The sequence below is a fragment of the Electrophorus electricus genome, chromosome 3, assembly GCF_041902795.1.
Source record: "Electrophorus electricus isolate QZ-2024a chromosome 3, ASM4190279v1, whole genome shotgun sequence".
Lineage (NCBI taxonomy): Eukaryota > Metazoa > Chordata > Actinopteri > Gymnotiformes > Gymnotidae > Electrophorus > Electrophorus electricus.
The window spans coordinates 36541543-36558225 of record NC_137499.1 but is presented as its reverse complement, the minus strand read 5'-3'; the positions used below and the strand labels follow the sequence as shown (position 1 = coordinate 36558225).

Sequence of the window (16683 nt, the reverse complement as noted above, 5' to 3'; positions counted from 1 at the left end):
TTTGAATTCACTAACATTTTCAGAATATCCGTGTCTAACAGTGTTCAAGAGGACATTATGTCTGTCTTTTGGCTGCTTTGGGCTCTGCCTCCTATTTTAATGTAATGCCCCATGGGTTTTGCCTCCCGTCTGTAATAACATGCTTAGGCTGTAGCTGTTTATTTTGTGGTTCACTTTGTTTATTGTATTCTGCTGCTGTTAAATGTGAGGAAGCTGGACGTGCATATACAGCATCTTTACAACTTTTCATGTAGCTAAATGCGTACTGTCAGGTTAGTTGTACCCTATAACAAGACAAAGGAAAGTTAAAAGAATCATGCACAGAATAGGACATATGAGAAACTAGGAGGAGGCTTTGGTAGGCAGTTAACATCTGAAGCCATCCATTAGCGAGTTTAAAATAAAATCCATAGTGTTTTTTTCTCTTTTAAAAACACAACATATTTATGAGCTTGCAATATATTAGTGATTCAAGGACTATGTTGGAGTGAATTTGCAAACAATAAGCCTGAATAACAATTATGAATGTATTTTTAACGTAAGGTAGGACTAATTACACCTGTCCTCCAGTCACTGATTTGCGTTTTCCTGTTTATTGTCCTTCACCTGTGGACAAAAATAAGCTCTGTAACACATGGAAAAGGACTGTAAATTGCATTTATTGTGATCAGATTCCCTGTAGTGCAAACAGGTTCTGGCTTGTCTTGTTGTTTGGGGGCAAATGCGGGAAAGATGCACGTAAAAAGTGGTAAAACACATGACAAGGACAACACTTGTTTAAAATGCATTTCTCATAGCTGTTGTAATGAAGAAACATTTAGTCACCGAGACTTTTGTTCTATAATATTACTCCAGATGGGTGTGATACTGTGATGATCCACGTGCTGATTGCCAGATAGATTCCAGCTAAAACTGAGATCGGGTAATTGAAGGCGAGAATCTGATGGGGCAGCAAATTTGAGAGGAAGAGGATAAAGTTTACGTTTAGGGTAACACAAGCTGTGCTGTCCATTTATTGTGTAGTCACACCCAATACCCTATAAACACATGGACTGTGAGAGCAAAAATGGGAAAGTAATTAGGATAGAGCATCCAGAGACTTGGAACTATGGGATACGCAAACTGGCAGGACATACATATGCATATAGTACAGTTTTAAAGATTTACCGTTGGTCATTTCTGTTTTCTACACGGACTGGAAGTGGTTGTTTAATGGGATGTTGACATATTTTGACTGATAAGTTGATTAATATTAAGTAATTACATTTTCTGACATTCACCCAGTGCTTCACATTCAGCTATGCGTTTTAGTTTCCATCTCATTGGATCTAATTTTACCTCATTGGATCATTGGCGGATCCCAGGTATCTATTTTTGTATTAAGACCATTTCTCTTACATTCTAATGGAAACTTTATTGTTTAATGATCTGTAAACTTTCGTGTCTAGTGTAACGTTTGCACAACTTTGCAATCAGTATTTTTTTTTTATCAGAACGCTCTACAAAGCATTCTAAAAAGTTGTACTTCAAATATACTAGAAGCGTTCACTGACCAGATCTGCCGTATTAGTAAAATGTTTTGTTTTTCTTGGTTAGAACGTTAGAACATTTTCCAGTTTGTTTGTTTTTTCCTATCCAGAATGTGACAGTTCAAATATTCTGGGAACAAAACACCAATACTGCTGACAGCGGTCAGTGTTCATTGAGCTGGTATAACAGGCACAGATGTCACTGCTGTGCTGAAGAAAGTCATCCATCCCCAGAATGTCCCCAGAAATATCCAGCTAACGTTGTCCCTTAGTCAGACACTGATGGCAGCTGATGAAGAGTTGCAGGATGGCTAATACAAATAATTAGAAAGACTCTATTAATTCCAGAGGCGGCAGCAGTAAACAACTGGGTTTATAGAGTCTAACTAACAATGGGCACTAAGGTAGGTACTTCTAATAAATTTGCTGGTAAGTATATATTTTGGATTTATTAGTTACTGTGATATAATTAAAGCTACAGTTAAATTAAAGGTCAATTCCTAATCATATTTGTTGGCGATATAATTTTGGGTAGCATACGTGAATGCAACTTCAGAAGTTGGTTTTACAGTGTCTCAAAGCTAGTAAAAGTTTTAAGACCTTAATCTTTCTATTTAACTCATCCATGCAGCCAGAAGCTGGAACAGAAACCCATCCAGCAAACAGAATGCAACAGGATGTGGAGGCGCCCCAGGAGCAGAGGCGCACACAGAAAAACAGGTGCAGTGCTCACTGTATGAGAGCCAGTTCTGACGCTAACCAGAACCACGAGACGTGGTACCAGAGCTCCTGTCCATAGTCCTCAGATAATGGGCAAGCCTGGAAAGGCAGCCTTAAACCTGAGAAGCAGGTCGACCAACAGAAGACCCCCAGCATGTCCAAGGAGGTGCAGTGTTCCACTGGAGAAGAGAGACATGGTGAACACCCAGCCCCTGACAGAGGCTGGACTGGGTGGTGCTGGCAGCCACCATCATGGTCATGGCTCTCACACTAGCCTTCCCCACCTGTGTTGGCATCTTCTACACAGATTTGCTGAAGGAGTTCCAGGAAAGTAACGCAGAGATGCCCTGGGTGCCGGCCATCCTAACAGCACTGCTGCACGCGGGCGGTGAATATGGGGTTTACACAGAGTCCATGTTGGGATGATCGGGTGTCATTATTGAGTCCTCCCCTCTGGTCCTATATTCTAATCTCCTTTCCAGTCATATCCTTTCCCCTCCCCTGTTCTCCCATCACCTCTTCCCTCCTCTCTCCTCTCATCTCCAGGTCTCTGCTCTTCTCTGTTCTCCATGTCTTTCTTCCTGGGACTCCTTTTTTCTGCTGAACAGTCATCGATTCTCCTCTCATTTCTTTTTAGTTATGTATTTAATTGTTTTATCAATTACACACACACACACACACACACTCACACACACACACTCACACACACACACTCACACACACACACTCACACACACTCACACACACACACACACACACACACAAGGGGACTACTTTATTATTACTTTATTCGTTTTTTTTATTATAATTAGGGCTTTTCTTTATATTCCATATATAATTTTAATCTATTAATTTTAATATTAATTTTAACATTCCATAGTATATATAGAATATTAAAATTAATATTAAAATTAATAGATTAAATATATTATTATTATTAATAATAATAATAATAATAATAATAATAATAAAGAAATATCTTACATGTAAATGTCTTAATTTAACATTAGGATGAGACTCTGATGTCATTACTTGGTCTTAACCATCAATATTTGCTCCTTTTCTCACTCACCTCCATATCACCTGCTCTCCCTGCCCTGTCAGTATCCTCATACTCTCTCCCGTTATCTCTTTACTCTGAATGAACCAGAGTGGACAGGAAAAAAATACCATCACTAAACTAGTGACAAGAAAGAATCTTGATACATATATGAAGGCTAACAGGAGTTTGTACATCAGGATGAGACTAGTGTAATGGCATTATGGGATATTCATTATTAATATTTGTTCCTTTTCTCACTCACCTGTCAGCATCCTCATACTCTCACTCTCTCTCTCTCTCGCTCTCTCTCTCTCTCTCTCTCTCTCTCACTCTCTCTCTCTCACTCTCTCTACTTTGAATGAACCAGGATGAACATGAAAAAAATTATCAGTAAACAAATGATATTTCTTGCCATGATGTTCAGGAATATGTTGCCATGATGTTCAGGAGTTTTGAAGATGGCGCCGGTGAGGTCGGCTGCCGTCACGACTGCTCCGTCCACACCTGGCACTTTTTTCGCTATCTTTTTCGTTCTTTTCGCTCTTCCCGCTACCCCTGACTTCTCCGCAGCCCTTCTCTACACACCACGGCACGTATCTCGTACAGCAGAGATGCCCTTATTTCTCTTAATCTACATAGCACTCACCTCAAGCTGTCTGTAACCCCGGACCCAAGATGGCCGACGGAGATCCTGAGGGAAAACAGAAGACGCGGCGCGGGGAAAAGGCCGCGAGGGAAGCGAGCCGGCGTCAGGAACAGGCTGAGGGCTCGGGCACACCGAGCTCCCTTACCTAGCATCCTGCTAGCCAACGTCCAGTCTCTGGATAACAAGCTCGACGACCTCCGGGCCAGGATAAAGTTCCAGAGGGACATTCGGGATTGCAATCTCCTCTGCTTCACCGAGTCGTGGCTGAACCCAGCGGTACCAAACCACGCTATCCAGCCGGCCGAGTTCTTCTCGGTTCACCGCATGGACAGGACGGCAGATTCGGGGAAGTCGAGAGGCGGCGGAGTGTGTGTGATGGTAAACAACAGCTGGTGCAACAATGCCAATGTTGTTACTCTCGCCTGCTCCTGCTCACCCAACCTGGAGCTGCTCGCCCTCAAACTTCGTCCTTTCTACCTTCCTCGGGAGTTCACTTCGGTCATCATCAACACCGTGTACATCCCACCTCAGGCTAACATGGACACTGCACTGTGGGAACTTCATGAGGCTCTCACACAGTTTCAGGCACAGCACCGGGACGCTGCACTTATTGTGGTTGGGGATTTCAACAGCGCTAACCTCAAGCGTGCGGTGCCCAACCTTTACCAGCACGTAACCTTCCCCACCAGGGGAAATAGGACACTAGATCACTGCTACACCCCATATAAGGACAGCTACAAGGCACTAGCTCATCCACCGTTTGGTAAGTCGGACCACGCCGCCATCTTCCTCCTACCAAAATATAAACAACGGCTGAAACGGGAAGCTCCGGTTCAGAGGGAGGTCGCGTGCTGGACAGACCAATCGGTGGCCGCTCTGCAGGACGCTCTGGATGACGCGGACTGGGACATGTTCCGGCGCAGCACTGATGATGTCAGCGAGTTTACGGAGGCAGTAGTAGGATTTATTGGGAAACTGGTGGACGACACGATCCCAAGAATCACCATCAAGAAGTTTTCCAACCAGAAGCCCTGGGTGGACAGAACCATCCGCGAGGCTCTGAACTCTCGAACTGCTGCCTACAATGCGGGGATCATCAGCGGGAACATGGACGAGTACAAGTCTGAAGCATACGGAGTGCGCAGGGCGGTGAGGGAGGCGAAGCGGCGCTACGGGAAGAAACTAGAGACACAGTTCCAGCGGAGTGGCTCTAGATCCCTGTGGCAGGGACTACGGATGATCACGGACTACAGGAGCCCACCCTCTGGGCTGATGAGTGCGGATGAGTCTCTGGCGAACGAGCTGAATACATTCTTTGCTCGCTTCGAGGCTACATCTAGCAGCGCTAATGCTAGCAGCACAAATGCTAACGGCGCTAGTGCTAACAGCGCCAATGCTAACGGTGCTGGTGCAAGTGGCACTATCGGCGCAGCCGGTAGCACATGCGCGGGGCCCACCATAGAACAGCGCCCTCTCATCATCACGGAGAGTGACGTGAGGAGAGTGTTTAAAAGGGTGAATACCAGGAAGGCGATGGGACCAGACGGTATCTGCGGGAGGGTCCTCAAAGCCTGCGCAGATCAGCTAGCCCCGGTATTCACCGACATCTTCAATCTCTCCCTGACGCTCGGTATTGTCCCGTCCAGCTTCAAGCGGTCCACCATCGTCCCCGTCCCGAAGAAACCTCGACCCTCCGACCTCAATGACTACCGCCCTGTCGCCCTCACATCAGTCGTGATGAAGTGCTTTGAAAAGCTAGTTAGAGACTTCATCACATCTTCACTGCCAGCCTCCACGGACCCACTGCAGTTTGCATACCGCCACAACCGCTCCACTGACAATGCGATTGCACATCTGCTCCACACTACACTGACTCACCTGGACGAAGGGAGGGGAAATTATGTTAAAATGCTATTTGTCGACTACAGTTCAGCATTTAACACTATCGTTCCCTCCCTACTCACTACTAAGTTGGGAGATCTAGGACTGCATACATCCCTGTGCGACTGGATCTCCAACTTCCTAACAGACAGACCACAATCAGTACGGGTGGGCAACTGCGCCTCATCCACCCTCACCCTCAGCACTGGAGCTCCTCAGGATTGTGTCCTAAGCCCCCTGCTCTACTCACTGTACACCCACGACTGCACAGCCACTTCCAGCTCCACCATCATTGTCAAGTTTGCTGATGACACCGTTGTCGTGGGTCTGATCTCGGACAACGATGAGAGGGCCTACCTGGAGGAGATTAAACACCTGGAAAACTGGTGCCAGGGAAATAATCTCCTCCTAAACGTCAGTAAGACAAAGGAGCTGATCGTGGATTGCAGCAAGAAGCAGGAGCGGCACTACCAACCTGTGAGGATCAGTGGAACCACGGTGGAGAGAGTAGATAGTTTCAGGTACCTTGGTGTTCACATCTCGCAGGACCTGTCCTGGTCCCGCCATACCAGCTCCCTGGCAAAGAAGGCTCGTCAGCGTCTTTACCACCTCAGACGCCTAAGGGACTTCAGACTGCCCTCCAAGGTACTGCGGAACTTCTACACCTGCACTATCAAGAGCATCCTCATGGGGAACATCACAGTCTGGTTTGGAAATAGCACCAAGCAGGACAGACAAGCACTCCAAAGGGTAGTGCGTTCAGCAGAGCGCATCACTCACTCGGAACTTCCTGACCTGCAGACCACCTACTACAAGCGGTGCCAAACCAAGGCCAGGAAAATTGTGAAGGACCCCACCCATCCCAACAATAGACTGTTCTCTCTGTTGAGGTCAGGGAGGCGCTTCCGCTCCCTGAAGGCCAAGACAGAGAGGCTGAAGAGGAGCTTCTTCCCACAGGCCATTCGGGCCCTGAATCAGGGAAACTGATAAACTGTGGGGACCACCACCACCACCACGTAACATGACTGTTACGTAACATGACTGTATATCTGTATATCTGTACCACCACGTAACATGACTGTATATCTGTACATCTGTATATATAGATTTAGATTTATACTCAATTAACCTGTTACAACAACTGTAGATATGGTACTATACAATGGATCTGTACATTCTGTAGATTGTGTACATATATACTCAACCATATACATTGTACATTGTGTATATAATCATAATATACATATATTGTACATACATTGTTAATATATTTTTGTACATACATAGAATATATATTTATCTGTATATATATTTTTTTTTCTCTATGCACCCCTGGTTCTCTTCCTCAGTTTGGACAGAGCACTCTCCACCATTTCACTGCGTGTTGTACTGTGTATGACTATGTATGTGACAAATAAACCAAACTTGAAACTTGAAACTTGAATAGATTACCGACCATTTCTTATTGTCAACACATTATTCAATGTTATGACTGGTAATTATTATGTCACAAAACACTGACTCAACTCTTGTACAACTCTCTTCTACTAGTACTAGTACTTATATCATCTGACAAGTACTCATTTTCTGAGAGCTTATTTTCTTTTTTTCTTAGGTTGCCCAAAAACTGCTGAATGTCACTGCCACCCTTCCTCTTACTGATGTCTTACTGTGAATAAAAATTGACAAAAGCTGACTAATAAAAATCTGCTTTCACGTTTTCAAACTAACACTATTAAAGCAATTTATCATAAGCAGGTACAGATACACAGGTTATTATACGAATATACAATAAATTAAAGCTGTCTTTCTCTGCATGTTCACATGCATCACTACAATTACTAACACATTACTGAGACTTCAAGCAAGATTACTAACAAATATAACGAAATATAAAACATTAACCTTAGTTGGATATGACCGTGACCACTGCTGGACGCTGCATGAATGTGGGACTAACGCTAATTAACTTCCCAGGGAATTTAGCTATAATAGCTAACGTCAGTAGTGATGGTTGATTCATTTCGCATTCAAAAATTGACACATTCTCACCAAAAATGTCTGTTTTCACTTCACACAATTACTGACACCTTTTTAGTACGATATTATTTATTTCTACAATTACAGTTTCAGCGTAAAACGATGGTATTGATATTAATATTACCTTTTCCTGCAGGTCAGAGGCGTTAGCAGTGGTAGGTGTTACAATAATAAGTGTCCTACCAACAACAGATGGGAACATTGACAGCTCCTAACATTGCGCAAAGCTAGTGGGTGGAATACATGTATTTTTTACTTCAGTATATAGTGGAGACATTTTGGGGACATTATTTCAATATTGGGGGGGACGTGTCCCCCCAAAATGTATTGTGACTACGGCCTTGATTTTAGTAAAATTGCGAAATTAACCGTTTCAGCTCAGTTAGTTCGGGAATTATTTTGTGCCATTTACTGCTCTTTTAAAAGGTCCATTCTGCAGGTACTGTACATACAGCAATTGTATTCTATCCAGTTATAATTATAGCTATCCGATGATATCTGGGTTTATCACTGGTAACAATCTAAATATATTCTAGAAAGTACAGAATTTGTAAATGACACAGATGTCACCACTGAGCGAAACGTATAAAATAAATAATGTCCACGGTGGTGGACATTCTCCATTCAAATTATATAATTATATATGATACTACAATTAAGCTGTCATGGATCATCACTTAAACTTTATAATTAGGTCACTGCCAAATTCACGCCGTGCAGTTCCCCTTAAAACAGGCCTACATGATTTTCCGTGAAATGATGGTAGATAAAAAGATTGGAGACGCGTCTTAATTGGATGTAGCAGAGTTTAATGCCAGACCTCATAGCAGTTTTTCTGTTGCTATGGAGAAAAGTCAAACGAGAACATCGCGCTGGGGATTTTCTAAAAGTAGCGTTCATTTTTGACCTGCACTATTTCTCCTTTTGATTTCTAATGTTGATTTATTTTTCATAAATCTGATTTTTTATTATTTTTTAAAAAACACAACCAACAACAACACTGCTTTACAAACATCGCTGTTGTATTTTGGAAGTTATTTGTTCCAGTTCCAGGCTAAACTAAAGTCAGTAAGGGGCTGCCTATCCACGAATTCTTAGGGAGAGACAATGAAGCCCAACAACGTCCCCTGATGTTCAGTGCTTATCACTCAGACAAAGGCAATTAGCTGAGCATGGCAGGCCTGGTGAGACTGACTATCCTAACTATGAAGCTTGTTAAGTGTTATTTAATTCCGTGAAATGTAGCGAATTAATGTGTCCTAAAATGCGTGAAATATTTTTGATAAAACAGGTCAGTGAAATTAACTGATTTTCTTGTGAAATTGGTAGAGCCCTACTAATAAAGGCCTATGTATAATGGCACGTCGTTGCCGAAAGTATTTCCTACCTGTGGATAGACTGTAGTTGACCTTATTTACGGATAAACCGTTCACCCAGTGAGGTGGAGATTACAGGACCAAAAGCAACACAGCACACGATAAAGGCAAACCGCCCGACTCCGTTCTGATCGTATATGATCTTTTCGACTGGCTAACTGCTAGTGTAAGGTTTTATCCACCGGTCACAAGATGAATTTTCCATTAGAGCGGGCGTAGAATTTACGTCTAGTCAGGAGCAGGTGTAAGGTCAGATTTCATAGGTAGCTTCTATGGGGACAGACTTAAAAGTTGCAATAGCAGGGTGGCTGCGATGCAGACATCGTTGCAATTCTTTAGGTGTCTAGCTATAACAACGCAGAGCTAGGCCCAATTCAGAGACTTGGGAGCAAATTGTTTGCGGTAACCGTTCTTGTTACACAGCTTTAGACGCCAGTGTGGTTTATATGAACTATATCATTAGGTTTATGTATTTCACTGTCGGTGGGTTTTGTTTTGTTCTATACTTGGTAATCTAGTAGGAAATAGCGGACTATCTTGCCAACGGTGAGTACGAGTAGCAGTTTTGCTTAGTAGCTCAGGGTGGAGGCTCAGGATGCATGCTGGTGAATACGGCCAGATGTAACCCCAGTATTTCTCCCTCCCTCACTCCCTCCCTGCTTGCCTGCCTGTCTGCTTCACCATACTCCCTTCCTCCCTTCCTTCCTTCCTGACTACCTGCCTAGTTATGATGCAAAAACAAATATGGAGGTTACATTGCTGCATTTGGAACTGCACCACGACTTTTAATCTAGCCTTCTTAAATGTGACAGTAATGACAAGGCCTGGTTGTAAGGTGAAAGGACCAGGACACACTGGTCCAAGTCGAAACCAAAACGATATCGTAGTCGAATCTGAGTCGATACCTAGACCAGGTGTTGGATAGACTGAGAACAATTTTTTAAAAATCATAATATACAAAATAACAAGAAGGAAAAACTTTACATTCACCATATATCAAAGATAATAAACAATGTTAGATTCTATGTAATATTTTGTATGTTAAGTATAATAATGATGGAAAGATGGATGAAATAAATGGTCAATATCACTACCCAGACAGAACACTTATTACATCTGAGAAAGAGAAAGTTCAGACTACATCTGGAATCCACCAGAGCCAAACTGTAATGTGGACATTGTGTGGTCCAGCTGTAGCCATGCAGATGATGGTCATTACCAAGGTAACTACGGTCATCCACTGCTTCAGGCTCACCTAACTTGGTGGCAAGCTACCATCAGACAGTATGCTCACAGATGTAAATGCAGCAATAAGCACAATACCAACAACCTGTATAACTGAAACCAAACAAACTGGTATATGCCACTGCAGTAGTTATGCTCAGGATCACAGGATACAGAATACAAACAGACCACTTCCAATGTGCCCCTTGGAAACAGGCTTGAAACCAATATAAAGCTTGAAGTCAGCAAATTGACAGATCTTCAGAAGGAATTAAAGATCAAAGGTGGGGTCTGGTTACAGAAGAAATGCACTGGGTGGCCCATAACTGAGGATCTAGAGTCTGGTCAACAAAGATCGAGAGGTCAAGAGGCTTTTTATTGTCTTTCTAGCTATAAACAGGTGTACAGAGTATTCAGTTAAATAATGTTCCTCCAGGACCATGATGCAACACAAAAGGAGAACATAAGTATAAACAATAAATATGAAATACAGGACCAATATTACATATAGGCAACACCAACCAGCGCACCATACTATGGTATTCTAACATGCATGCAGCATACAGTCACCGAGGTAACAGCCGGTACACTCATTTCAGAACACAGTATTATTAAATGGAATACAATATTTAAGTATTTGTTGAAATTTGTTGAAAATTCCTCAACTCTCTGGGAGTTGAGGAATCTGATGGCATGGGGGAAGAAACTTGCACAGTATGGCTGAAAACACCCAAATGTTTTGCTAACTCTTCTGAGACGGTAAGATAGGGAAGAGTTTGTGTGAGTGGTGTGTGGGCTCATCTATAATGCTGGTAGCATTGTGAAATCAGCATGTGTTATAAATGGAGGGGAGAGAGACCCAGAGGACTGTTTCAGCTGTTCTTACTATTCTCTTCAGTGTCTTGCAGTCCGAGACGGAGCAATTCCCAAACCAGTCAGTGAAGCAGTTGCTCAGGATGCCCTCTATTGTAGAACTTGGTGAGGATGGTGGTAGTGGGATGAGCTACAAGTAGGTTTATTATTATTATTATTATTATTATTATTATTAAGGGACTATCAAAGTATAATGATACTCTTATAACCAGAAATCTATGTATTGTTATATGAAGACAAGTTCAGATATTGTAACCAAGGTTTAGGAAATTGATGTTTTTATTTATTACAAGTAGACTTGGGAGGGCGTCTGGGACATCTGCTCTGCTCCCCTCTCATTTTCACCTCTTGACTGATCTTCTCCTCTCTAGACCCTCCTAAATGAAAACCCCTCCCGCTTCAGACTTCTGACAACTGCAATCGCGCAAGAAATATTTATTTTACAGTGTGGGGGCAAAATGTTCAGATAAGATCCTCATCTGTGGAGAATGTTTACAGAGAAATATCTTTGAATATTTGAATGGAAAGGTTGAGAGGAGCATTTGCTTTCTGATGAAGGTTGCTAGTACAAGTTACCACTGTTGGGCCCCTGAGCAAGACCTTTAACCCTCATTTGCTCAAGTTGTACTCAGTCATAATTGTAAGTCGCTTTGGATAAAAGCGTCAGCTAAATGCTGTAAATGATGAGAAAGTATAGACAAGAGGTTCTGTATTGGTTCAATTGGAGAACACTGAGTCCAGGGAGACAACAGCCAGCCAGGCGGGAGGCTGTCCTAGTGGCTTCTGATACCCAGTGTTTCATGGTGAGAACATTTATTTGTTTTTCCACTGCTTCTCAATGCAGGTGATCCTCTAAAAACTGATTTCTGCACAGTGTCATATCTTCCAGACCGTTCTCAGTTGAAGCGTTCCCTTTTTAAAGGATCATGACCTTTTTAAAATAAATAAATAAAAAAAACCCAAAAAAAAAAACCACTGCAAATAAATTGCCCCAATCGGGACTTCAGTAATAAATGAAATGAAGTGAGCTTAAGAAGTTTATGAGCAGTCATTGCTACATTAACTGGTGCTGAAGATGTAACGATAGCTTTGCTGTTTTTCAATCCAGAACTTATAACAGGGTTGTTCTATGTGCAATTGTAAATGATGGGAGACAATTTTAATAAAGTTTGGGGTTCCTTTAAAGGATGTTTGCTGATTGTTTAAGATACAATATTTTCTAATGCAGTGCCATGACTACAATAGGAAGAGTTCAGAGTTCAGATGGTAATTGAATGAAAAAGCATAAAATATGTGATTTGAGTGTTTCTTTGAGAACATATGGCAGTGTGTTATAGTATATATGAGGTTTAGTAAGTGTGACCTTGTTTAAAGACACAGTAAAGCCTCGGCAAAGATTGCAAGGGGAAGGGATCATTAAGGAATCTACAGTGTTAAAACATTTGACATCAAAGAGCCTTCGGAATATGTTCATTAATCTGAGTCTGTACACTCAAGTTTGAGGGATCATTCTTTTTTCAATTATTATTTTAATACTGTCAGTATAGACAAATCTGTGATCAAGGGTCTTGCAATCTCACGTTCCCTTTTGTAGTGACGACAAAGCATTTTCATCAGTTCTGTGTGTACTGTGCATTGTTTGAACATTGCTTTGCAATGGGCACCTATTCTCTTTTACCAGGGTGATCTCCATATGTGTGGATTTGCTAATAGAGTTCATTTGTTATTCAAACACTCTTATTGTTATCTTTCAGTGTTTGGGCATTTGTTTGTGGGAGGCCATTTTTATTGTTGTTTTGTATTTCAATTCCCATGTTTCTCTGTAGGCCCCTTGTGTAGTGTTCTTGTGGAGTACTACAGTTGCTGTGCAACAATAATTGTGGGTGGGGTTCTGGGCGGACTCGAAACGGTGTCCAGCTTGTGTGCTCATACCACGGTCGACCTGTACATCACCGGAACCATGGAATCAGAAGAATCTTTTCTGGAAGCAACTGTGCACTCTGCCAAAGTCATCCTAGTAATCCTGAACTTCTCTCCTCATCCAACATGACTGCCCTTCTGTCTGTGTCTCCAGCCCTCAGTCACAATGCTGGGATACTATTTCGTGCATCGCTGCACTCTCGCCAACGTCCTCTCCACCACGGGCAAGGCACTGGGTCTCAGCACTCGGCTGGAGAGTGAGTTTCCTGCTACTGGGTGGGCTCTTGCTGAACTGCTGCGAGTGCAGGGCTTTGATGAGGCCACTGGGGCCTGGGCCAAAGGGAATACCAGTCCAGCCCACAAGCCTACCTGCCTGAGCTTAAGTTCTGTGCATCCAGGAGCAACAAGCCAGGTGAAAGGGGCATCTGTAGGGCTCCCTCTCCACCCTCGGGCCTTTCCTGCGCAGGCACATGGCCTTCAACTTGATGAGCTCCAACGCCTGCTTCCGCACCCTCGCCCTGGGTTTATCGTGGATGATGCTGGGCTTCCTGTTGCCAGTGGTCTACCTGTTGTTGCACGCCATGGAGCAGGACCACGGCGCTCGCTTTCGGCCTGCCGCCAGCGCCACTTCATCTACATGTTTGCCGGAGCCCTCCTGCTCGACAGCCTGAGCAACTGTGTCTGCGGCACGGCAACAGGTTTCGGCGTGCTGCCGGACTACACGCTGGCATACGGCATCCCTATGAGCGTCGTGGGTTCACTCGTCTTCACTGGGCTGATGGAGGTGGTGGAGATGAGCTGCTTCCCGTACGCCCTGGGCCTCACCACTGTGATGGAGAGCATCACGAACACGGTGGGCCCACCTCTGGCAGGTGAAACATGCCTAACAAGGTGGCAGGATGGGACAGAGTTCACGCTTTGGCAACTAAGAGTGTAAAAGGACTCCCAAGCAAAAGGAACTGGGGGGTTGGTGTGTATGTGCGTGGGACACAGAACTACAGGGCTGTGGGGAAATGAGGGTCACATACTCTGCGTTCTTCAAAGTGGGGTATAGAGGGTTTGCACAGCAAACACACTGCCTAGTCCTCGCGTGTTACCGGTGCCATGGCAACTCCAATTTCAAGTCAGACAGAAAGGCAATATCTTTGTAGCGCGGTACTAATCCGACTGCAATTCTCCTTAATTATTAGATTAGCGCTTGGCCACTTCGTGGCTTACCTCACTGTTAATGGTATACTGGTGTTGTCTTGCAGGAGTGCTGGTGAGCTGCACTGGACAATACAGCTACGTGTTCTTTGCCTGCAGCGTGCCTTTCTGCACTGCTGGCCTCTTCATTATGGTGTCTTTCTGATCAATTGTTATTCATGGCTTTTTTGTGTTTTTGCAAACACATTTTACAAAATCATCAGATATTGCTGTTCTCTTGAAAATATATTTTCTATTAGACTGTCTAGTATTTGTGATAGTACTGTAAGTCATGTCTGATGACAGTTCAACATAACATTTAGCACAGAATGCTTTGAAAGCCATGAATAGATAGCCTTGTTTTCCAACAAGACATTTACTTGTTTTGAGTTATTTTGATTAACAGACACCTTTGTTTGATATTGGAGATAATGCTTTCACATGTGTGATAATTTCACAAATGTGAAACCGTATGATAACTGAAAATGCTTTAACTTATTTAAATATCGAATCGATTTTTATAGTAACTTTATACAAATAAATGAATCCGTTTTTGTTCTGAATATGTCTACTCATTTAATATGCAACTTTGCCGTCTAGATAATTGGCTAGCTGACCATAGACTGTATGTACAATATATTCATATAAACATGTCATCATAGTCTTGTATATACAATCTATTAGCATATTTTATAAAATACATAGCATTTTACATGCATTGACAATGACAATAAATGATTCCTTTCGGCGCAGAAAAGATGTACATTTCAAAACGAAAAACAAACCGCAGACTGCGTCAACTGCTCCGCAGTCTATCTGGTATGAATAAGTGTAGTGGTTATAAGGGCTGCGAATCTGAAATACACAAAAACGTTTAGAAGCAGGCGTTTGGCACTATGTAACGTCACCCTAAGGTCGAGCTGGAGTGGTCGCTTACGGCCAGAACGCCCGATCTTTCCCGAAGCTAAGCAGGGTCGGGCTTGGGTGGTACTTGCATGGGAGACCGCCTGAGAATATCAGGTGCTGTAAGCTTTTCCGACCTCCGTGCCATCTGTCCTTAGACGTTGCTCCGTGGTTATTTCTATTCTTCCTATCATTCTGACTTGAGGCAGAAGTTATTACAGAAAGGACAGTCGACATGTACCAACCTGATAATGATGACAAATAACTTTCCTGCTTAAAACATGAAGACAAATAACTTGAGCCTGTTTGGTGCTCGCAGCATGTAACACGTTTCACAGCTAGCACACTATACGCACTTGGAAACCAGCCGTTGAAAACTAAATGTTGCCCAAAATGACCACAGAATATTTGCATTAAACAATTAGTGTTTTTACATTATTTACAATGGCGCTTTCAGCAATCGACTAAACAAACAAACGTCAACTACTTCAACCGCGTAAGAGTGCGGTGCGACCAGGCTGCTATGAATAAGCATATAGATTAAAATGGGTACGAATCTAAACCACAACAAAACGCTTCTAAATCAGACGTTCAGCACTATGGAAATAGCCTTTTAAAACCTTTACGGAGGGTGAGCCGTCGCCATACCCCACTCCCATTTTCAACCAGTACAGAATAAACAGACACGCAAGCGGGACGAATTTTGCTCGTCGTGTCCAGAGGAGGCAAGACGTCGTGGCGCACAGTCCTAAACCGCATTAGTCACGCCGGAGAAACTGGCCCTGGACGGAGACTACAGGCTGCCCGTTTGGAAGGTCTGTGATTATTAGTGCCAGTGCATATATTGCCTTTGCGGGGAACAACAGGGAACACAAGAGCGTTATTTCTTTTGAGTTTCAGTGAAATGCTTTAAAAATAAGACACCACTTACCCAGCTGTACCATCCTTTATCATCTTATGAAAATGAAAGAAACCTCAACAACCAGACGGTAATTGAATGAAAAAGCATAAAATGTGTGATTTGAGTGTTCCTTTGAGTGTTTATTCTCTACACGTTGTGATTTATTCACTAATACTGAGGTCTGACCTTTCACGCTTGTGAGCAGTCATTGGGTAGATAAATCTAATATTACAGATTAGGTAACATGGATACAGGAAACAGATACCTGTTGAAAAGGAAACTGGTATGGAATCTGGAACTTGTTCCAGATATCCTACTTCAGTGTCTCATATTTTGTGTTTGCCTGTACTGTGTCTGTCTCCACTGCAGGCCTCTTCATTATGCTGTCTTTCTACTGGCTGGATAGACACGAGTTACACAAAGGAGAAGAGGGCCATTTATTG

General features: G+C 43.0%; 1 protein-coding gene across 1 annotated transcript; it reads left to right on the top strand.

Annotated features, from left to right (window-relative positions):
* Nucleotides 1–2501: 2501 nt before the first annotated feature.
* On the top strand, nucleotides 2502–16531 carry LOC118241058 (monocarboxylate transporter 6). Its single transcript, XM_081708423.1, is given in 5 exon segments — nucleotides 2502–2580; nucleotides 13158–13348; nucleotides 13397–13497; nucleotides 13499–13869; nucleotides 13872–16531. Coding segments are annotated over 5 exon segments (1059 nt in total). The 3' UTR covers nucleotides 14189–16531.
* Nucleotides 16532–16683: the final 152 nt, after the last annotated feature.